General features: G+C 37.1%; 1 protein-coding gene across 1 annotated transcript in view; it reads left to right on the top strand.

Moving 5' to 3' along the window:
- Window positions 1-19,470, top strand: part of THEMIS (thymocyte selection associated) — a 190,415-nt gene extending 170,945 nt beyond the window's left edge. The window contains exons 6-7 of the mRNA XM_042987140.1: window positions 5,980-6,127; window positions 17,800-19,470. Of these exons, the coding sequence (XP_042843074.1) occupies window positions 5,980-6,127; window positions 17,800-17,831 (180 nt within the window). The 3' untranslated portion in view covers window positions 17,832-19,470. The remainder of the gene's footprint in view (window positions 1-5,979; window positions 6,128-17,799) is intronic.
- Window positions 19,471-23,067: the final 3,597 nt, after the last annotated feature.

Raw genomic sequence — 23,067 nt, 5'->3', positions numbered from 1 at the left:
CTAAGAGTGAATGGTCAAAGTGGTATTAGAGACTTTGAGGCAAAGAAAGGGAGTGACTAGACATGTCAAGTGCTGCTGAAGGCTAAAGCAGGATCAAGTCGGACAGATGGAAGTTTTCAAACTGGGATGGATGATGTGTAGAAAAAAAGGGGAAATGAGCCTTGGATGCTGGTGTATATAGAGAAAGTAGAATGATCAATGGAGCCCAGGTTCCAGTGAGGTCCAAGAATTGTCCTGGTGGAAAAAACAGTGTTGGAGATGGGAGCTTGGCTTGAGTACAGACAATAAAAGATAGGAGATTAGGTGAGGGAGGAAGACACTTAGTGATTTTGGAGGGGGAAAAGGTTATTATGACAGGTTTCAGGTGTGGCTCTGGGAGTGAAAGTCTAAGGGAGAGAAATGGAAAGTTCATTCATAATAAGGAGATCCAGTCAGGGTGTTGAATAGAATGTCTTTGTAAATATGAACATCATCCAGGATCATGGGGATGGAAGGAAAAACAATAATCCTGTCTTTTTTTATGAAGAATGGATTGTGACTAGAGATTGGTAGATGGATGATACCAACAAGAAGGGAGATGGTGCCTACCTAGCTGGCAGGAATATCAAAGCAGTGGGGATTTTTAGCAAGGAGGTAAGGGTGCAGTGGACAGTACTATGGCAAGAATATCAACTTGAGGCTATCTAGGGGCACCTGGGTGGCTCAGTCGGTTAAGCGTCTGGCTTCAGCTCAGGTCATGATCTCACACTCCGTGAGTTTGAGTCCTGCGTCAGGCTCTGTGCTGACAGCTCAGAGCCTGGAGCCTGCTTCAGATTCTGTGTCTCCATCTCTCTCTCTCACCCTCCCCCATTCATGCTCTGTCTCTCTCTGTCTCAAAAATAAATAAACATTAAAAAAAAAAGAATATCAACTTGAGGCTGTCTAGAGTGTGGAGGAATAAGCAGCATCTTCATTTGTAGGAGAAGTGCGATCCTCAATGGAGAATGGAATTTTAGTCAAGGTAGGGAGGTAGTGACAATGTTCTAAAAGAAAGTTGAATATGTAGTGAAAACTGCAAACTATGGAGCAAAGTTCTGAAGGCATCTGAGAGAATCTGAGAGATAAGAAGGAAGAGAAAGAGGAAGGGATTGATGCTTAATGGAAAGCATTTGGTCAGCGAAAAATGGAGCATTGTGGAGATTTTTTGAAGTAGAAAATTAGTACCTGTGGATGGTTTGAAAAGCCAGGAACTGGAGGGAGAGACTGACTTTAAGTAAACAAGGTTGAGAGAACACAGCAGGATCAGCAGTTTAAGACATATCTAACTCCTTTTACATTAGGACTGGGGAATAGGAACCAGGCTGTAACAAGTAAAAAAAAGGAGAGGTTGAAAAACTTGACATGGCTCCACTAGAGGAGGCCAGTATGGGGACTGCCTTTATTTAGCAAAGTGGGTTCTTAATTATTGAAATGCTAATGTATTTATAAAATGCTCAATCTGCCAGAGATTTGCACCAAGATGCACCAGACCTGTGCAATACTTTTTGAGAAGCCTGGCTAGAGGTTTGTCAATTTTGTTTATTTTTTCAAAAAACCAACTCTTGGTTTCGTTGATCTGCTCTACAGTTTTTTTAGATTCTATATTGTTTATTTCTGCTCTGATCTTTATTATTTCTCTTCTTCTGCTGGGTTTAGGCTGCCTTTGCTCTTCTGCTTCTATTTCCTTTAGGTGTGCTGTTAGATTTTGTATTTGGGATTTTTCTTGTTTCTTGAGGTAGGCCTGGATTGCAATGTATTTTCCTCTCAGGACTGCCTTCGCTGTGTCCCAAAGCATTTGGATTGTTGTATTTTCATTTTCGTTTGTTTCCATATATTTTTAAATTTCTTCTCTAATTGCCTGGTTGACCCACTCATTTGTTAGTAGGGTGTTCTTTAAGCTTCATGCTTTTGGAGGTTTTCCAGACTTTTTCCGGTGGTTGATTTCAAGCTTCATAGCATTGTGGTCTGAAAGTATGCATGGTATAATTTCAATTCTTGTAAACTTATGAAGGGCTGTTTTGTGACCCAGTATATGATCTATCTTGGAGAATGTTCCATGTGCACTCGAGAAGAAAGTATATTCTGTTGCTTTGGGATGCAGAGTTCTAAATATATCTGTCAAGTCCATCTGATCCAATGTATCCTTCAGGGCCCTTGTTTCTTTATTGACCGTGTGTCTAGATGATCTATCCATTTCTGTAAGTGGGGTGTTAAAGTCCCCTGCAATGACCACATTCTTATCAATAAGGTTGCTTATGTTTATGAGTAATTGTTTTATATATTTGGGGGCTCCGGTATTCGGCGCATAGACATTTCTAATTGTTAGCTCTTCCTGATGGATAGACCCTGTAATTATTATATAATGCCCTTCTTCATCTCTTGTTACAGCCTTTAATTTAAAGTCTAGTTTGTCTGATATAAGTATGGCTACTCCAGCTTTCTTTTGGCTTCCAGTAGCATGATAAATAGTTCTCCATCCCCTCACTCTCAATCTAAAGGTGTCCTCAGATCTAAAATGAGTCTCTTGTAGACAGCAAATAGATGGGTCTTGTTTTTTTATCCATTCTGATACCCTATGTCTTTTGGTTGGCGCATTTAATCCATTTACATTCAGTGTTATTATAGAAAGATACGGGTTTAGAGTCATTGTGATGTCTGTATGTTTTATGCTTGTAGTGATGTCTCTGGTACTTTGTCTCACAGGATCCCCCTTAGGATCTCTTGTAGGGCTGGTTTAGTGGTGACAAATTCCTTCAGTTTTTGTTTGTTTGGGAAGACCTTTATCTCTCCTTCTATTCTAAATGACAGACTTGCTGGATAAAGGATTCTCGGCTGCATATTTTTTCTGTTTAGCACACTGAAGATATCGTGCCAATCCTTTCTGGCCTGCCAAGTTTCAAAAGAGAGATCAGTCACGAGTCTTATAGGTCTCCCTTTATATGTGAGGGCACGTTTATCCCTTGCTGCTTTCAGAATTTTCTCTTTATCCTTGTATTTTGCCAGTTTCACTATGATATGTCGTGCAGAAGATCGATTCAAGTTACGTCTGAAGGGAGTTCTCTGTGCCTCTTGGATTTCAATGCCTTTTTCCTTCCCCAGTTCAGGGAAGTTCTCAGCTATAATTTCTTCAAGTACCCCTTCAGCACCTTTCCCTATCTCTTCCTCCTCTGGAATACCAATTATGCGTATATTATTTCTTTTTGGTGTATCACTTAGTTCTCTAATTTTCCCCTCATACTCCTGGATTTTTTTATCTCTCTTTCTCTCAGCTTCCTCTTTTTCCATAACTTTATCTTCTAGTTCACCTATTCTCTCCTCTGCCTCTTCAATCCAAGCCGTCGTCGTTTCCATTTTGTTTTGCATTTCGTTTAAAGCGCTTTTCAGCTCCTCGTGACTGTTCCTTAGTCCCTTGATCTCTGTAGCAAGAGATTCTCTGCTGTCCTCTATACTGTTTTCAAGCCCAGCGATTAATTTTATGACTATTATTCTAAATTCACTTTCTGTTATATTATTTAAATCCTTTTTGATCAGTTCATTAGCTGTTGTTATTTCCTGGAGATTCTTCTGAGGGGAATTCTTCCGTTTGGTCCCTGGAGTGGTGAGGACCTGCAGGGCACTTCCCCTGTGCTGTGGTGTATAACTGGAGTTGGTGGGCGGGGCCGCAGTCTGACCTGATGTCTACCCCCAGCCCACCAAGACCTGTGCAATACTTGACCCATTATGATCAAATGGTCAGCCTTGATCTGCTCAGCCTTTCATGTTACAAGTTTCAGGTTTAAGAAATTTATTTAAGTTTTATGTTTCTTCTTTAAAATCTGGTTATAATTCACATAATTTTCATGAATTTTTACATTTCTCCCTCAACATTTTAATAATATTGATTGAATTTGAAATGAAAAAACAAGAAGCCACATTTCTTCTTTATCCTAGTTTATTACTCAATACTGAAAAACTATGATTTAATAGTCATTGAATGAATATATTTTCCAAAGGCATCTAATATCAAAAATACTTAAATACTAGTTTAATCTGCTTCTTTTCAAAGCTATGGGCCAATACAAACTATGTGACAAGCCTGACAATAAATTTAAAAATTCATACTGACTTAAATTTTTCTGGGCTGTGGATGAGTCAAATATAAACGGTTTAATTTGGGCAATACCGACATTCAAATGCTGATCTTTTGAGTTGTCCCCCATAGGATCACCTGGATCCCATCTTTTGTTAGTAGAGAAGGAATTTGAGAATTATCTACAAATGACTTACCACACTTTATTTTAATTCTCCATTTAAACAATTTAAGAAATTATGTTGGAACAATTTAAAGTCTGAAACTATGTCATATTTACATTTGTATTCTCATACTGTACCCAGTATCTGGGATTCTATAGATAAATTGGATATATCATTTATCTATGGCCACACAATGCTGCATACTCACCAGCAAAACCTAATGCATATAGCCAAACCACATTTATTTATTCCACGAAACTGTGTAGTTCAGCTTACCTGATCAAGGCTGGTTCACCCAAATGTCTGGGTTTCTACTGGCTGTTGGTTGTCTCAGCTCTGATGATTGGGGTAACCTGACTTTACTCTCTGTGCCACTCAACCCCCAGTGGGCTAGTCTAAGCATGTCTTCATGGAGTAGTGAAAGGACAAGAATGAGCAAAGCCAATTGTGGAACTCTCTTTCAAGTCTCTGTGTCACATGTGTCAATATCCTGTTGATCCAGAAGTCACATGGACAAGTCAAAAGTCAAAGTAGAAGGACATGGCAAAATTACATGAAGGACATGAATACAGAGAGAGGTGGAGAAATGGGGCCATCAATGTAACCAATCCACCACATTGAATGGATAAATGAACAAATGGATTGCACAGTGGTGTGAAAAGCACTGGACTAAGGGTTGGGAGATGTATCCCTGAGGCTCGGCACCATTCATTCTGTTTATTTGGGTTAATTATTTAATCATGATGGACCCTAATTTCCTGATTGGCCTTTTCCAAGCTTTAAAAGCCTTTAATTTGAGCTTTTGATAAAGCTTTTAATAAACTTAATGCTGTACACAGTCTGCGAGAGGAACTTAAGGAAAATTGTTCATTATCCTATCCCTTAGTGAACCAAAGTGGCTAATATGGATGGCCAATGTTGACTGGCTAATTTTGACTCTATGAATCTTTGAATATTATGTAACCATGTTTAAACTGAAAACTAAATTGAAATTCTAGTCTGAATTTGAATATGGTTCAAAGTGCTGAAAGTTCAGTTTCCTGTTTAGGTCTCTAGTTTTTGCTCCTATCTGATGATTCTTTTGAAGCATACAATATGTCAGTATTACATCAAACACTGACATCTCTTATATGTGAGAGGTGTTTTAGGGCCCATTGATGTTGTGCCTTAATAATTCATTGTTAGGAGGAATTATTATTCTTAAATTGAGTAGAGAAGCTTTGTCAAGTTTGCATAATGCTGATAAAATATGATTTAATTTAAAGTAGATGCTATGATTTGTTTTACATAAAGGCCACAGGTAATGCAGAAATGAAACCTGCTCTTCATTATACAATATGTGATTATGTAACACATAATGAAATGCTGTAGAATTTAACTCTAAGAATAAAAACTGAGTGAAAATGTGTTAAATGAGAAATATCTTATAAACTTCACAAGAAGAAAATGATGTACACAAACAGGATTTGAAGATGATTTTCTGAGTCTCAGATGACTTCTTATTCTAGTCACTCAGACTGCCTAAAAAATTCCACACCTAGATTACCAAAATATATTGATGAAAATGTAATTTGTAACTCACTTTGACATTTCGAATGTTCTGATTCAGATATACAGACATAACTTGCCATATGATAAATGTTTATCCTTGTCATATCTCTGGGAAGCATTTATTTTGGACTGATAATTTACTTGTGAAATCAATCATTCTGGCCTGTGTCATTTCAGAGTCTCCATGTAGACAAGAAACTGCACTCAAATCAAGCTGGCCTGGATTCAAAAGTACCAGTTGGTTGTCAAAATGATTCGGCCGATCTGGAGAAAGAGAAAAGCAAGAGTGGGGCAACTGTCGTAGCAGCCACCAATGTAACCACAGGTTAGTTAAGCCACGTGACAATGGTTTTAATTGCCCACGTGACAAATGCATAATTTAGAGATTGTTACTACCACTTTGCTTGGAATATATGGCTCTCTCAAAGTGACTGCCTGAATTGCAAATCTCATTGAGATGTAGTTTTAAGTGCAGCGTAATATTAGACACTCACAATAAGTCTGTTCTTTTTTATTTTTTATTTCTATTTTATTCTCTTCATTTATGGTTTTCATGGCCAAGGATGTGTTTTAAGATTGCTTGTATTATCATGACAATAATATTTTTAAATTTTTGCTAGAATTAACAAGAAGGATTAATGGCTTGAGAAGAGGTTATAGCAACTGAGATGTCTTTAATTTAAAGATGTGTCAAAGAAGTAACCTAATGTATATGTGAATTATGATGGTTTTGTTTCTAGGGGTGATGATCTGATATTTTTCATCTCTACTAAAAGCAAAACAAGAACAAATGGACTTGTGGAGAAGTTGATAGCGTTGCTACTAACTTCCATATTGTAGAAATCTGGGATGAGTTAGCAAGGGAAATGAGAATTTTCTTTCTTGGCAATATTTTAGACACACCAAAGCAGCTCAATTTCTATTACACTTTATCTTTGAAACTTCACATTTCGTTTGTAGGAAAATGGAAACAGTAATTATTCTTAAGCATATGGTTTGTTCCTTTCCCCTCCGTATTTGGTTTTGTAGCTAGCGCTCCTTTTTTTCTCCAAGGGCATGTAAAAGTCAAAATACTAGATATAACGTCTCTGAAGTGTTTCTGCTCAAACTCTGTCTGTACAATCTGGGTTCTTTCATGTAGTTAGCTTACTGACTTTTGACACTCCTATAAAAATATCCCATAGAGCTTTTCTTATTGCCTTTTCATTGACTCTTGCCGACTGATAAAAATGAAATTCTGTGAAGGGCTTTGAAAACCATGCATATTGCAATTCCTGCAAATTTCAAATACTAATCAAGCATGACTATAAAAGAAACAACCACTGCAATGAATATTGCTGCAGTGTATTGAGTCTCAAGCCATTACTAATTCATTGCAAACTTTTTCCCCTTAAGATTATGGATCCTACAAAATACCAGATAACAAAATTCCCAAGATCAAAGTTTATGTTTCAATCATTGGAAAACTTATCTGATCTACCCCTGTGTGTGCCTCTTCCTGGGATAGCACTGGACAGCCCCAGCTTTGCACCCTGCATGAATCGTGCAGAATATGTCACAGACCCGGGCAGCACCTGCTTTGAAGATGTCGCCTCTAAGTGATGGCTTAAGAAAAAAAGAACACCTGGAATTAAAGTAGTGTTTTTAAGCAAGTGAGACTCCTAACTTTATTTAAGAATGGTAAACTGACCTCTCCTTACTTAGGTTAATTTCAACATACATTTATTTAGAAATTGTTTAGTCCGCTTATCTGGGAAATATCTTCATTTGCTTTCCCATCTGTAATTACAATCAATTACAGAATAAGCTGTCTTCACTATGAATTAAAGTGTATGACAATTCCATATGTAAAAATACAAAAGTTAGATAACACAGAAATATAATTCTTCAAATTCCATTTTATCTTCTGTAATATATGTCTCTCTATTTGGAAAAAAAAAGACTCACTGGATCTCTACTTAATATTTACCATACACCAGAGATAGCTCATCTCTGAGTATCCAGGAGCCACCACGGAGATCAGGACAAGCAGATTGATACCCTTTCCGAACTTTCCCCTCTTTTTAGTGCTTCGACAGAAGTCAGTAATTTCCTAAATTCTCTTTGGTAAGAATGGCAGTTTTAGAGTCTTTTGCAGCACATCACAGACAAAAGCAAAAACAAAAGCAAAAATCTTACGAAGACAGGGGTGCTGCTTCTCCCAGTTTGCTCCTTTTGGACACCCAAATCTTGTTCTTCCACTTAGATGAAGTAGAACCAATTCAAATATGTATCTAATCATTACACTAAAAGGAATTCTTTATTTTAGAATTGAACGTAAATAATGAGAAGATTTGCTGTGAATGGCTGCATGCACATCGTGTGATGAAAGTTTGCATTGCTGCAGCCAGGGGAGCAATAAATTCTACCTCAGGAGCCGTGCTGCCTGGCCTGGCTCTTCTTCCCTAAGCAGCCAATGTAAATGCTTCCCCCAGTCTCCTGCATGACCTTCTTCTGTGGGTCCTTGACTCACTCTGGTTGCTTGGCAGGTTGGCAATGCCCACGTCTTATTTTAGGAACTTTGTTATTAAGCCTGTGCATAGTTTTGTCCATAAATTACTAAAAGAACAGTCCTCTAAAAGTGGGATGATTAAGTGCTTAACCTTTGGAGTCTGAACTCAGACTGTTGGGTTTAAATCTTGGCTCCCACTTGCTAGCTGTGTACCATGAGCAATTTGTTAATGTCTCTAGCTCTTTATTTGTAAAACTGCATTAATAATAGGGCTACACCATAGGCTATTTTGGAGACTATATTAGATAAAATAGGTTAAAGTTGGTATAGGACATAATAAACTCCAATTGAATCATAGCTATTATAACTAACTTTTTCATCCTTATGAGTTGATCGCTAAGAAAAACTTTGGTTCCAGACAGTGTCTTCTGCAAAGCGCTGGCTGTGACCACCTGTTGTGGCTCTTGTGGTTTCTGAGTTTCTGCTCGCGCTTTTTTTCCTTCGAAGAATGTATCCTCCTGGGAAATTCATGGCTCCTATGAATCCCATGTGCCTGGGAGTCAATTGGAAACCTTCTTTGGAGATGAGACGCTGACTCCTCTGAGTCCAAGATATAGTGCAACTTTGCAGGGACAGGAAAGCCCTGACCCTCCCTAATGGACATCTTCCCCATCTTAGGTCAGCTGCAATAGCTCAGGAAGAGCACAGGACTTCACTGTTTATTCAGTTAAAGTGCTATTTTTGGTAGACGAAGTGTGTTAAGTACAAATGTTTGTTTTAAGCTATTTGTTTCATGTCTAGTTCCCTGGGTGGGCTTGCATGTGGAACGTTTATTGGGAGTGCTCTCGGGAACGACACATATGGCAGAGAAACAAAAGCAGGTCTAGGCAGAGGGGGAAGTTGAGTCATAATACAGTCACAACAGAGACCTTAGCTGTTCCCACCGGAAGGCCTGGAGCTGGTATGGCTCTTCAGAGTTGTCCTGTTTTGGGGTGAGGGGCCAGGTCTTTATCAGTCATTGGATATCGAGGCTTCCAAGAAGGGGGCAGGACTGTGGGTAAGGTGGCTTCCTTCAGCCAAGGGCAAAGTCATTTGGTATCAGAAGATGATCATTTAGTTGTGAAAAGGATCTGGCTATAATGTAGGTCAACTCATTAATTGCAGAGATTGCTTGTGGTGATCTGACTGGCTGAACAAAGATTTCCTCCTTCTGTGTCTCTCTAAAAACTGCACTCTTTGCCAGAAAGGATAATCTTTTAAATATGCCTATTTGTTTTTGCCCTGCATAAATGTGCTCTACTGAGCAAATTCTATATTCTCCTGAACAAAGCTATCAATTGGAATGTCCTTTCTTTTGAAGCTTCAGTTATGTTCTTCTAATTATTCCTCCATCTTTACATTAAATTCATGCCACAACTCATCTTACATAATAAATTCAACTTGTCAAGGAGTGAGAAGACCCCCTAGATCAGAAAACAAAAAGCAGGTATCCTAAGATCTAGTTCCAGTTCTGCCATACCCAGATGTCTTGCCCTTCATAGGCCATTTCATTTTTCTGAGTTATAGTTTCCTTACCAAAAGAGGAGGTACACCAAGAAATCTCTGTGCCCTGTCAATTCTGAAAGTATGAGATTCTGTGGCCTATTCTGATATCATAGAGCATGCAGCTTTGGTTATCTGTAAGCAAAAGTCACATAGAAGTGATTCACCACATGTAGGAACCTACATATTGTGGTCAATTAAACAGGGGAAAGAAAACAAGTTCCGTGGAAAAAACTCATCACTGAAGTCAAGGTAGAAGCTACAGATGAAGAATGGATCTATCGGAAAATAAATAAATTTTTATATTGAGCTTTAATTTAACCTTAACATTTGATCTCAACTTTAGATTTTACTTGTATTATGAGAAATGAAACATGAGGCAGTTATCTATCGGGACTACTTTGAGAGTTAGATAAAGTTGGTGTTCTGTATTAAAGACCCGGACTGAAGAATGAAAACATGCTATCAAAAGATAGTACTTTAGATATTATAAAACATATTTCCATTTCTCAATTTTAATAAAGGAACACTTCAGTAATTCAGCGTTATTGTAAGTAGTGTGTAATTCTAAGCACAATAATTACCCTTACTTCGAAGACTGGAAAATCTGTTATATAAAATATTGGACAATTTTATTTATTTATTTATTTATTTATTTATTTATTTATTCCATGAAAGACACCTACTTGCTTATCTTTTCTTTAAATTTTATTTAAATCTAAGTTAATTAACACATAGTGTAATAATGGTTTCAGAAGTAGAACCCAGTGATTCATTATTTACATATAACACCCAGTGCTCATCCCAATAAGTGTCCTCCTTAATGCCCATCACCCATTTAGCCCATTCCCCTCCCTCCTCCTCACCAGCAACCCTGTTTATTCTTTGTATTTAAGAGTCTCTTATGGTTTGCCTCCCTCTCTGTTTTTATCTTATTTTTCCTTCCCTTCCCCTCTGTTCATCTGTTTTGTTCCTGTAATTTCAAACTGGTAATCAAAAAATCTGGTATATCATTCATCCTTCTATTTAACATCAGTGCAGATTTTTCATAATATAAACAAAACAAGGACACCGGTATGATTCCTCTGACATTTCCAGGGAATACTATCTGAGTTTGGAAGTACTGACAGCCTAAAGTGAAATGTTGTAAGATTGCTCTTCATTTTATAGCAACCCATTTCCCTCTTCTCAGAAGGTTTAAATGTTTAAGAATATGCTGGAAGGAGAACCCACAGTCATTTCATTCTTTCAACAGTTTTGAAATATCATTTCCTATTAGGCAGTTGTGTGAGTACTGACAGCCTTGCCCCTCATCTTCCCCAGAGATTAATTTATTTCCTGCAGTGTTTTCTCTTCGCGGAAAATCTGACTCGTCAGCCTTCACCAATGGGAAATCTCATCAGCAGAATGTTAATTGTAAAAGCAAAATCATATACCATATTGAAAGGGAAAAGCAGTTCTCTAGGCAAAGCAACCTTTTTCTTTTCTTTTCTTCTCACTCCATTCTCTCCTCAATCTGCGGCTGGACAGGAACATTAACCACTGGGGAAACATTGTGCAAGATGGTGAGTTATAGAGGGAAATATTCAGGCTTTGCAACCAGACAGACCCAAGGCTGAACTCTTATTTGAATGAATGTCACATTTTCTTGTGATTTTGTTTCTTTATCTGTAAAACGAGAATAAAAATACCTGCCTCACATGAAATTGTGTAATGAGACTGGCACAGAGGATACACTAAAATATTATTATTATTATAGGGTCAATCAACAGTCTTTGTTTAGCACTATATTGATTGCTGTGGCATCATATTTAACCATGTGAGTATACCAAGGAATCTGTTAGAGATTTGAAGAAATATATGTCTTCTAGCTGTTAGTTGTCAGGAGTGTTAGACCAAGATATATTATTGAGATAGCCTGTTTGAAGTCTTGTCTTCCACTCCATTTTCTTTTTCTTCTCATTTCCACTCATCTAGATTTCACAATGCTTGCTAAACACTTAGAAACTTGTTGTTTTTTTCACCAGTAAATTCTTTAGGTACCCAAAGGCTCTTTGCTAATAGTTTTAGATCTATCTATTAGGACTGTACATTGCATTTGAGTTATATTTTCCAAAATTATTTTCTCTGAAATAAAAATTATCAATTTATATTTGATTCAGTCTCAGAAATAAAACTTTGGCGAATTAAATCTTGAGATTAAGAAGATAATAATATACTAGAAAAGTAGAGATGAAGTTGAGAAATACTAGATGAAAAATCAAAATCAGGTTTTAAGCCGAGAATAATGATTTTTGTACTATGATTATGATTAACAGATCCATTTAAGTAAATGAAGTTTTTTTCTTGTTTCCCCCATGTTTTTTGTGATTTGAGTGTGACACTAGAAAGAAAGAGCAATCAAAGCATTAGATGATCAAGTGAAAAAAGGAGATGTCATGGGGTAAACGCCTAACAACTGTGACCTAACAACTAAGCTGCGTGCATGGTGTCCAACTTACAATAGGTGATATTCTTTCATGTGGCAAAATGATAGTTTTCTCCAGACTGAGGACAGTATCTTCACTTGTATAGACCAGGAGCCTGAATCTGTGTGGTAACCTCTGCCTTTGACCTTTATGGAGTCATGCACAAATCATCAATTGATCCTTTTTAATGGTAAAGGCATTTTTTTAACTATAGAATTTACTTCTAAATAATATACTTTTGAGTCTTTCCCTAATTCTCTGAAAATCCTCATAAATAACTTTCAATCTTATCATTTCAAATTTCCTTTCTCCTTTTTTTTTCTAAACATGTTTCTTGTTGGCACATGAGAATCTTTCTTTTATCCATTATTTCATACCAATTCTAGTTCTTGTTTTATTAAAGAAACGTTTTTTATTCTCACCAATGAACAAAGTAAAGGAAAAAGGAACAGTTGACAGTAACTTTCAAAACTTATTGCAGTGATTCTCTTAAGTTCTTGCACATAAAAAAGTCACTTTATGAGCATCTTAAAAATACATATTCTTGGGGGAAAATACATATTCTTGGAATCTGCTGTCTAGAGCAAGATGGGCAAACTGGCAGTGAGTCGGTCAGCCTGTCCCATTGTCTGTTTTTGTATGCCCATGAGCTAAGAATATTTGTTATTTCATTTTTAAATGTTAGAAAAAGACAATGAAAAAATATTTTTTGTGACATGGAAATTACATGAAATTCAAATTTCAATGTCTATATAACATTGTATTGCAACAACAGCCACACTCATTCATTTAATATTGCCCATGGCTGCTTTCATACTGTATCCGCAGAGTTGAGTGATTTTGACAGAAACCATATGCAAAGCCTAAAATATTTACTCTCTGATCCTTTAGAATGAAAGTTTTCTAACCTCTGCTCTAAACAGTCTAATTCAGTAGTTCTCAGGTAGAAACTAGGAATCTATTTTGACGTATATTTTATGTGACTGTGAGGCAGGAGGTTCTTTGGACCACACTTTGAAAAACAATGCAGTGGAAGAATTATGGACAACTTTTCTCTTCTCACTCATCACACTCATTTTATCAGCAAATCCTACTGGTTTTATCCTCAAGCAATATCTAGAATATGACTATTTATTTTTACCATGTTCACTGTTGTCAACCTAATCCAAGTCATCATCATTTCTTTTTTGGATTCTTGTATTGGCTTCCTAGTCAGTCTGCTTCTTTCTTTCTTTCTTTCTTTCTTTCTTTCTTTCTTTCTTTCTTTCTTTCTTTCTTTCTTTCTTTCCTTCTTTCTTCTTCCCAGAGCACATGTGTGGGGCAGGGGCAAAGAGACGGAGAGAGAGAGAATCCCAAGCAGGCTTCTCACTCTCAGCGTAGAGCCCAATGTGGGGCTCAAACCCATGAACGGCAAAATCTTGACCCGAGCTAAAGTCAAGAGTCAGACATTTTAACTAACTGAGCCACCCAGGTGCCCCAGTCTGCTTCTGCCCTTGCCTCATGCTGTCCATTCTCAACACAGCAGCCAAGAGTGCATGTGTGAAAACCTTAGATCATGTAACTCCTTTCCTCAAAACCCTCCAATGGCCTTTCTACTTCTCCCCCTTTGTCACTATCTAGCTACTGTGGCCTCCCAACTGTTTCTCTGAAACTCTAGTGTGCTGCATCCTCAACACCTACACAGACTGTTTTCTCCAAATGGCATAATCTTCCCCCAGAGAGTGACGGACTTAGGTTTGTCTTCAGTCAGTCTTCCCTTAACCATTGGCTTCTTAGTGATCCCTTCTGTAAACACTTTATTTAAAATTATAACCTTCCTGTATGGGGCTGCCTATCTCCCTGGTGCCATCCAACATATTATATACACCTTACTTTTTTATTTTGACCAGGGGTCACCTTCCCCCACATGAGGGCACCATAGAGGCAGGGATTTTTATCGGTTTGCTCTATCCTTAGATTCTAAAAGAGTGCTGACTCTCTTGATAAATATTTCTTGAACAAAGAAATGAGCCCCAGATTCCCATTTTGGGCTTGATGGATAATGTGTGACAACTATGAAACATTTCTTGTGTGCAAAAATAGTTGCCATGAGTATAAATATAAGACTCACCCCTAGAAAATGATGAAATATGATGATAGGAAGAATACAGCAGCTATTTCAATCTCAGCCAATAACTTAATTACAAAAGGTCCTAAGGAAAGTAGAGGTTAGATACAGATATGAAAATGGGTAAATGGATGAAAATCCAGTTGAAAACCTTGAGAAGAGATTCCAGGAAGCCACATTTCACAGTTGAGCTGCCTCCTCTAAGAAGTAGTTGTGCTTTCTGCAGGTTCTACTGTTCATCATCAGCTTGAGCAATTTGAGGAGACTGGATCCCAAAGTTTCCCAAAGGGAAAATGAGCAGGGTGTGACTAGCAGTGGTTCAAATTCACTCCTTAGGAAGGATCAGCATCAGAAGATAATGTAAAGCAATTTTAGATAGACTTGAATTTGAACTTGATTCCTCTAAACTAAAAGGAAATGGATGTTTTTCTTTCACCTTAATCTTCTCATTCAAAAAATTCATCTGATTTTACCTATATAAAGCTTTATTGTGTGGATTGAATAATAGGTTATTCTTACAAAGATGTAGATTTTAACTACTAAAGAATACTTTTTAGAGAGAAAAACAAAACAAGACTGCATTGTTTACCTGTTCTTCTATGGATGAAGTGTTTGGCTTGATCTCCAAGGGGTGTACATGATTCTACATCCCTCAGTTAATTTAGTCATTTAAGTAAATGTGAATTCAAAAGCCATCAGTGAATATTCAATTCAGTGTAAGAAACATCACCTCCATATAAAGTTTGTGACATTTCCAAAAGGAATGGTTGATGAATGCCAAAAGAGTTGAAGCTTTTAAATCAGTTTGAATTTTAAAACCTAAACAATTGTCAGAAAAGTCAGTTCCTGTACATTTTGAGATTCTTAAAAGTTAATACAATAAAGAACTCCTTTTCTATTCCATGTGAAATCTGCTCTGTCAACTTGAACTGGCCACAAGAACCCAAGTGTTGTTTGAGGCGTTCTTGTGCTGGATGGAAGATTGGGCTCGATCAAGGAAAGGCAACTTGTAAGGTCCCCTCCAAACTAAGATTATTTAAATCCTATTATTTTATACTGAGATAACCTGATTATTCTAATTCCCTCACCTCCCATTTTTCTGCTTAACTATGTACTATCTTAAATCAGTTTATTGACAAGGGAGAATGAGACTAATAACTGTCAAGATGACAGATTGAACTTTCAGACTACAGGCTTATAAATAGTTTTATGTGAATATGAGATGGTAATAACAGGTAATATTTCTGTAGCACTTTACATTGTACAAAGCACTTGCAGATCCATTATTTCGTTTGATATTTCCTCACCTCTATGATTCAGTTATTACTATCACAACTCATTCCTTGATAGAGAAATGGAATTCAGAGATTCCTCCAGACACACAGTCCATAAGTCTTAGACTCAGGAATCAGACCTCGTTCTTCAGATTCCCTTTCTTTATATCACAATATATTGATTTCATTTGCCCTTGCCCCCTTCTTCCCACAAGGAAAGCAGTACTGTGAGGGAGAAATAATGTTGCTATCCCTTTTTACAGATAAAGATAGTAGGTGATAGAAGTGGGAATTAAATCTGGGCATACTGCCTAAAAAGCTGTGTTCCTTCATCTATAATGTATATTTGACAGTGTGTAGTTTTATTGCTGTTTGAGATGTGAGGAAGACCTAAAAATCTAAAGGTAGAAGTTGGGACTGGCGGGTGATGAGAAAGAATGAAATCATAAGCGCATGGAATCCAGGCTTTCTCTCATTAGGCCACTGAGTACCCCCATCCCACCCCCTACCCTCAGCTCCCCGCCCCAGTTAGCACTGAGAGATGTTGACGCAGGAACATAAATTGAGGCTTCCAGAGAAATTAGCATGATGTGTGGAGAAATTCCACTTCTTTCTGCTTTGACATCTCCTTTCTTCTTTCCCAGTTAGTCTGTGAGCTCCTCAGATGTCACAAAACTATACTTTGTCTTTATATTTCACACATGTAATAAAAATAGCTAACAGTTGGTGAGACAGTAAACCTCTTTAGTGTTAAATGTAAAACTCTTTGCATCTATTACCTAATTTAATCTTTGTCATAACCCTGTAAAATAGGAATTATTATCCCTTACCCCCTCTTCTTTTTAAACATGAGGAAATGAAGCACATGAAGGCTAGGTAACTTCCTTAAGGTTATACAGCTAGTATGTAGAAGGAAGGAAGGAAGGAAGGAAGGAAGGAAGGAAGGAAAGAAGAAAAGGAAGGGAGGGAGGGAAGAGGAAGGAGAAGGAGGAGGGAGAGGGAGGAGAAGGAGAAAAGAGGGGAGAGAAAAGAGAAGGGGAGGGAGAGAGGAAGAGATGGAAAGAAGGGAAAAAACAAAAGGAAAAAGACAGGGAGGGAGAAGAAAAGAAGGAAATGGAGGGGGAAAGAGAGGAAGAAAGGGAAGGAGGAGAAGGAAGGGAAGGAAGGGAAGAAGTCATAGGCTAATGAGAGCTCAGAGTCAAGAACCTTGAAGTGTTCCTCTTCAGGGCCACATGGCTAGCACTCAACAGATCACTAGTACAATGGAGGTATGGGAGAGCAAAGGAGATGACAGGTTTTCTGTACCTCTTGACCATTATAGTGGATGCTAGTAGAATTTTTTTAAACCTCCCAGCCCCCATGCTCCCCAAAGCCGTAATGGAAAGGAATGAAGTGTCTTGCCTGAACATAGACAGAATCCCTACTGTGGTATAGCTTGCTTTACTTGAGGGCTTGATACAGTGTTATTTTACGTTAATGGAAAATCTGTATGTGCTCCTCAGAAACAGTAGATCATTCTGCTTACGCTTGGGACCTGGTACTTTTTCTTCAGTTTAACATTTATAGGTACTCTTTTCCCCTTGTGCAGTCTTTGGAACTCCACTAGGTTTGGGCTCCATTCTGTAGGCCTCATGTCACAGCCGAGGTGATGGGTCTGCAATCAGACACTTTCAGAGCACAATCAAGCTTCAGTCTCTTACTAGCTGTGTGATTGCTGGGCAAGTCTCTTCACTGTGGATTCAGTGGTTTGTTGTTGTTGTTGTTTTTACCTTACATAGCCTGTATAATAGAGTTTTTCTAAACTAAAATGCAAAGAAAAGCACTTTGTAAACTGAAAAACACTACAAATTTAAGGTATTGTCTCCTACCTCATAGAAATATGTATCTTGTTCCTGAAGAGCTTATAGTTCTTCCTTGTCTTATTTTGTTTTTTGGTTGGCTTTTTGTTTGTTTGTTTGTTTGTTTGCCTCCTCTTGTTTTGCTTCTAATTATTTTCCCCAAAACATATATGCATGTGAGTATACTATAAACAGTATTTGAAAGCACGTAGTTTCTTTCCTGGCTATTTCCAATACACATTTCTGATGAACCCTTCTTATTTTTCTTTACTTATAGAAATCTCCAAAAGTAAAAAACATCAAAAGTAATGAGACGCAACTGAAGCCACCTGGGCAGTGAACATAAATGTTGCAATGGAAAAGTAAGCTTAGCCTTCAAGCCGAAAACAACTATTCCCCAACAGACTTCAGAAGAAACTTGACTGGCCATGGCAAAGGAAAAACACAACCTTAAAAGTTTTAACAGATAATACTCAAAGAGAAACCTATGATATGGAATTCACATAATCTATTCTGTTGTGCCAAAATCTGTATATATGGTTTTATTGTTATTTAGGACATATTTATTTAATGTGCACACACTTTCTGTGATTCCTATTTCCCCTGCCAACCATGAATCAATTGAAAATGAATTTTATATTTCAGTTTCTAGGTGAACCAGTTGAAAATAGGTTGAAAGCCCACCAAATATTTTCAGTGTTTCAGAATTTGGTTTCTTTCTAGAATTTTTCTAGAATTATCATCATTCCTGCTAAAAATAACTTAAAAAATAATTATATCTGAGGGTGATTTAAAATACCCAAGTTTCTTATCTGATTCCCTGGGAGCTGTGAAAATGAATTTGACTGCCCATTTTCAGTTTGTTTATAAATAAGTATGTTTGAGGCTTAGCCCCCAAAGCTATCATGAGTCACAGGAATTTTCTATAACTTTCTCCCCTGCCTCCTAACAACCAGAGTTCATGACTACGATATCACCAAAGATCAGATAATATGCTTTATTATTTTATGTACTGTATACTAGATAACCCTTTAGATGAATGCTTTTTAGGATTATAGTGAAGCCATTTCATTTATGTATCATTATGTACTGAGTATACGGGGACATATTATTTTGCCTCTAATAAAATGAAGAGACAGAGAAGTTATCTTGTTAGTTACACAGGAATTTAATGGCAAGCTTTGGACTTTGTTCATAGGTCATACTCTATACAAAAACTGTTAGTTAATCTCCTATATCATAATTATTTTCTATTGGGTATAGCAATTATTCATTGCTTTAGTACCAAGGAGTCTCTGAAGACAACAAATCATGAAACATCTCTTCAACAGAAAAAAAAAAAAACCTACAGTAAGAGATCTTTCGCACAATGCTTTATTGATAAACTGGTATAGCTTACTTCTTCTTACCTTTTTTTTTTCTTTTTAAGTGGAACTGAATCCTGATTTCCAATACCCTAAAGACTGTTTTAGTGACTTCATGTGATGCTACAGTTGGTTATTTAGAACTTCTGAAATTTTCTGAGAAGGTTTCACTTTTATTTATGTTGCTGGTTTATGCCCATAAGAACAAGAACTTTGCAAAAAGCTTATGTCCTCACGTTTGATTATTAAATTCCACAGAAAGTCCCTTCTCACTTCATCGATGTTGGCAAACTCATAAAACTCACAGACCAATTTTCTATTTTTCAAATAGTAATGAATAATTAGTGGTTTTTATCTGCTATATGAGAACAATTAAATTAGTACTTTTAGTCAGTACAATTCTTTGATTAGAAAATCAAGACAATGCATGTCTTAGTTTGGTTATAAACTATCAAGGTCTTTCTAGTGGAAATCATATATAAACATCTCTAACAATACAAATCCTTATAGGTACTATGCTTCCAGCTCTGTTGCTATTAAAAATTGTTAATCAACTTCATGTTCATCTATGGAAGATTTTGGAAGGTTGGAAATAAATTTTCTAATTTTAATTTGTATTTGTGTGTGTGTGTGTGTCCTTTGTCATGTTTAACTGTGGAATAACTAAATTATATAACAACTAAATTATATAACTAAATTATATAACAACTAAATTAAAATTTTTAGAACTGAAACCAGTTATTCACTAGTAAGAAGAAGGCCGCCTATGTTAGAGAAGCCAGGAGAATAGAGATACTGTCCTCCTGCCCCTGTCTGCCACAACCAGGAGCCTGTAACAATGGTCCCAGTGACCACATTTCACAGTATGGTCAGGCTGTATGGATAGCTGCCAAGATTTCCAATTATGAATGTTACCGTCTTCCTAATTAAATCAGGTAAACAGTTTTGGGAAGGAGATGGAAAGGCGTGAGAAATGGAAGAAGGAAAATGTTCTTTTTTGAGATGTGTTCGGCTCTTAAAACCAGGACTTTAATATAAAAAGTGTTTGTTTTAAGATCAAAGTCAACATTAATGAGACTTCTGGATGTTTATCCAAAGGCTTAAGATACAAGTTACTTCTAAAAGAAAGAGGATATATAAAATTCGTAGGAATATATCTCAATAAGCTGGAACACTAAAAACTGAATCTAATAGAATGAAAGTATTCTTCTGATGTTGCCACAGAAACATTTCCACAATTTTATCATTTCTACTGCTTCTACTTGCACTAACCCTGTCACCATTCTCCTATTCTTGCTAACGTTCAATCTATTCTTAATGAAGTAGCTAGCATGAAGCTTTTTAAAACATTTATTATTTCATGCCACATTGCTTCCCACCTCATTCAGAGTAAAGGCCAAAATTCCTACAATGATTTACAAAATCCTACATGATTTACTGCTGTCACCTCTCTGGCCTCTTCTCACTCACTGAGCTCAAGCCATGCTGGCCTCCCCACTGCCCATCAAACATGGCCGGACGGTCTTGATTCAAGGCCTTTGCATTTGCTTTCGCTCCACAGGAAGTAGTTTGCCCAGATATTCCTCAGGTTCTGTACAAATGCCTGCCCTGAACACACTGTCTCAAACTATCACCTCAACCCCACCTGGTTCTTCCTATCTCCTTCCACATTTTATTTTATTTTCTCCCTAAGGATTGATTCTGTCTAATACACTATATATCCTCAAATCTTTGAGGATGGCACGGATTTCTGCCAATACAGTTATGATATGATTTATTTTATGTTCAGTATGTTGGTCATAAGAAAGTGAAGAAGGGATTCAAGAGATTCAACTCAGCTTTTTTAATTTTTAATTTTTTTAAATATAAAATTCATTGTCAAATTGGTTTCCATACAACACCCAATGCTCATCCCAACAGGTGCCCTCCTCAATACCCATCACCTCCCACCCCCCATCAGCCATCAGTTTATTCTCAGTTTTTAAGAGTCTCTTATGGTTTGGCTTTCTCCCTCTCTAGCTCTTTTTTTTTTTCCTTCCCCTCCCCCATGGTTAAGTTTCTCAGGATCCACATAAGAGTGAAAACATATGGTATCTGTCTTTCTCTGTATGATTTATTTCACTTACGATAACACTCTCCAGTTCCATCCTCATTGCTACAAAAGGCCATATTTCATTCCTTCTCATTGCCAAGTAGTATTCCATTGTATATATAAACCACAATTTATCCATTCATCAGTTGATGGACATTTAGGCTTTTTCCATAATTTGGCTATTGTTGAAAGTGCTGCTATAAACATTGGGGTACAAGTGCCCCTAATTTTTAATTTTTATTTTTGAGAGAGAGAGAGAAAGAGAGTGTGAGTGGGGGAGGGGCAGAGAAAGAGGGGGACACAGAATTCGAAGCGGGCTCCAGGCTCCGAGCTGTCAGCACACAGCTTGACATGGGACTTGAACTCACAGGCAGTGAGATCATGACCTGAGCTGAAGTCAGACGCTTAACCGACTAAGCCACCCAGGAGCCCCTCAACTCAGCTTTTTCTGCTATAATAGGTCTGTGGACTTTCTCCACAGACCAAGGGATCACTGCTAGGGTTCTAAGAGCCAGTCTGTATGTCTGTTTTGATTATAATTTGAGAACTGAGGGAATGACCACTGTGTCTGTGGAACCAGTAAACTTACTGTGGGATAGACTTGGCCTGGAAGACTCTATTTATTATTTGACCTACTTTATGAAAGGATAAAATCAAGCACTGTGTGCATGACTGTTAACTATTGTTTATTACATATTCTGTCATTAAGGTACTGAAGCCTCACTAAAGAATGGGATCTCACTACATACCCCTTTAGGTGACTAGAAAGATACTTAAGCTGAGACTTAAGTCTCTGTGGCTTCCCTATCCCTCTGTGACTGACACTCTTAACATCTTCTTGTCCCTTCTTAGAGCAGTGCAATGTTTGGGCACATGAGATGCTGCACCTGGGTGTCTGAAGCCCCCAAGGTTGTCTTGCTCTGCATAGTGCTCCTGTTCTCTCCCCTTTATTAAAGCTAAATAAACTTGATGCAAGGTGAGCCTGTTTTGTCTTGTACATTTGATTGACAACCTGAAAGTGAAACTCATTTTAGTGGTCTTCTCTTTGCAAGAGTACAAAGGAAACATAAAAATACTAGAAACAAAAAATACAATATATTTTTTTAAAGTTGGGCACAACAGAAGAGAAAGTCGATGAGTCGGTAAACTTTAAGTTATCACTCATGAGGCATCAAATAAAAACAAGAGAAAATATAAAAGAGATGTTAAAAGATGTTGAGATGTGTTTAAGAAGACACACATTGAAATTGAGAGAACGGTGCCAGGCTGAAGTGAGGCAATGTTCAGAGATGATATGTGAAAACTCTGGAATTGATAAATGATACTGAGTCTCAGATTTCAAAAGTATAGCATATCTCAAGAAAGATAAAAAAGTAATTTCCCAACACATCATATTATAGTATAATTTGAGAAGATGGATACGAAGATCAGGCTATGGTAATAATTTGGAAAACAGTAGACTTCTAACGTCAAAACAGAAGCTGGAAGCCAGGATGCAAGGGGAAAAACTCTCAAGAACTGTAAACCAAATTAAATAATTAAAAAAATAAGAATAAAGACTCTTACACATAACCAAAAACAGACAGGATTTGCAGTAACCTGAATTCTCAGTACCAGACTATATGAAGGATGTAGTCTAAGAAAGAAAATATATCCAGGAATAAAATCTGAGAATCAGGAAGGAATGGTATATTAAAAGAAAATTTACAGAATGGGAGAGATATATCACATATATACATCCAACATAAGAAGTATATTCAGAATATATAAATAACTCCTAAAAATCATTAAGTAAAATGCAGACAACCCAGTTTTCAGAGAAGATAAAGGACTTAAGCAGGCATTTCACATACTAGGATATCCAAATGGATAATGAGAATATGTAAATGTGCTCAAAATCACAGCAGTCTTTAGGAAAATGCAAATTAAAGCCACAATGACATATACCATTACAAATCCACCAGATGGCTAAATTTTTTTTTAAAAAATGAAAAGAACAAGTTTTGAAGAAAGTGTGGAGCAATGAGAACTCACACATATTGCTTGTGGGAGTTTGATATATTTACTTTGGCAACTGCTGTACCTACTA

This window comes from Panthera tigris, chromosome B2, assembly GCF_018350195.1.
Source record: "Panthera tigris isolate Pti1 chromosome B2, P.tigris_Pti1_mat1.1, whole genome shotgun sequence".
Lineage (NCBI taxonomy): Eukaryota > Metazoa > Chordata > Mammalia > Carnivora > Felidae > Panthera > Panthera tigris.
The sequence above is the reverse complement of the archived record's forward strand: the minus strand, read 5'-3'. Positions and strand labels throughout refer to the sequence as shown.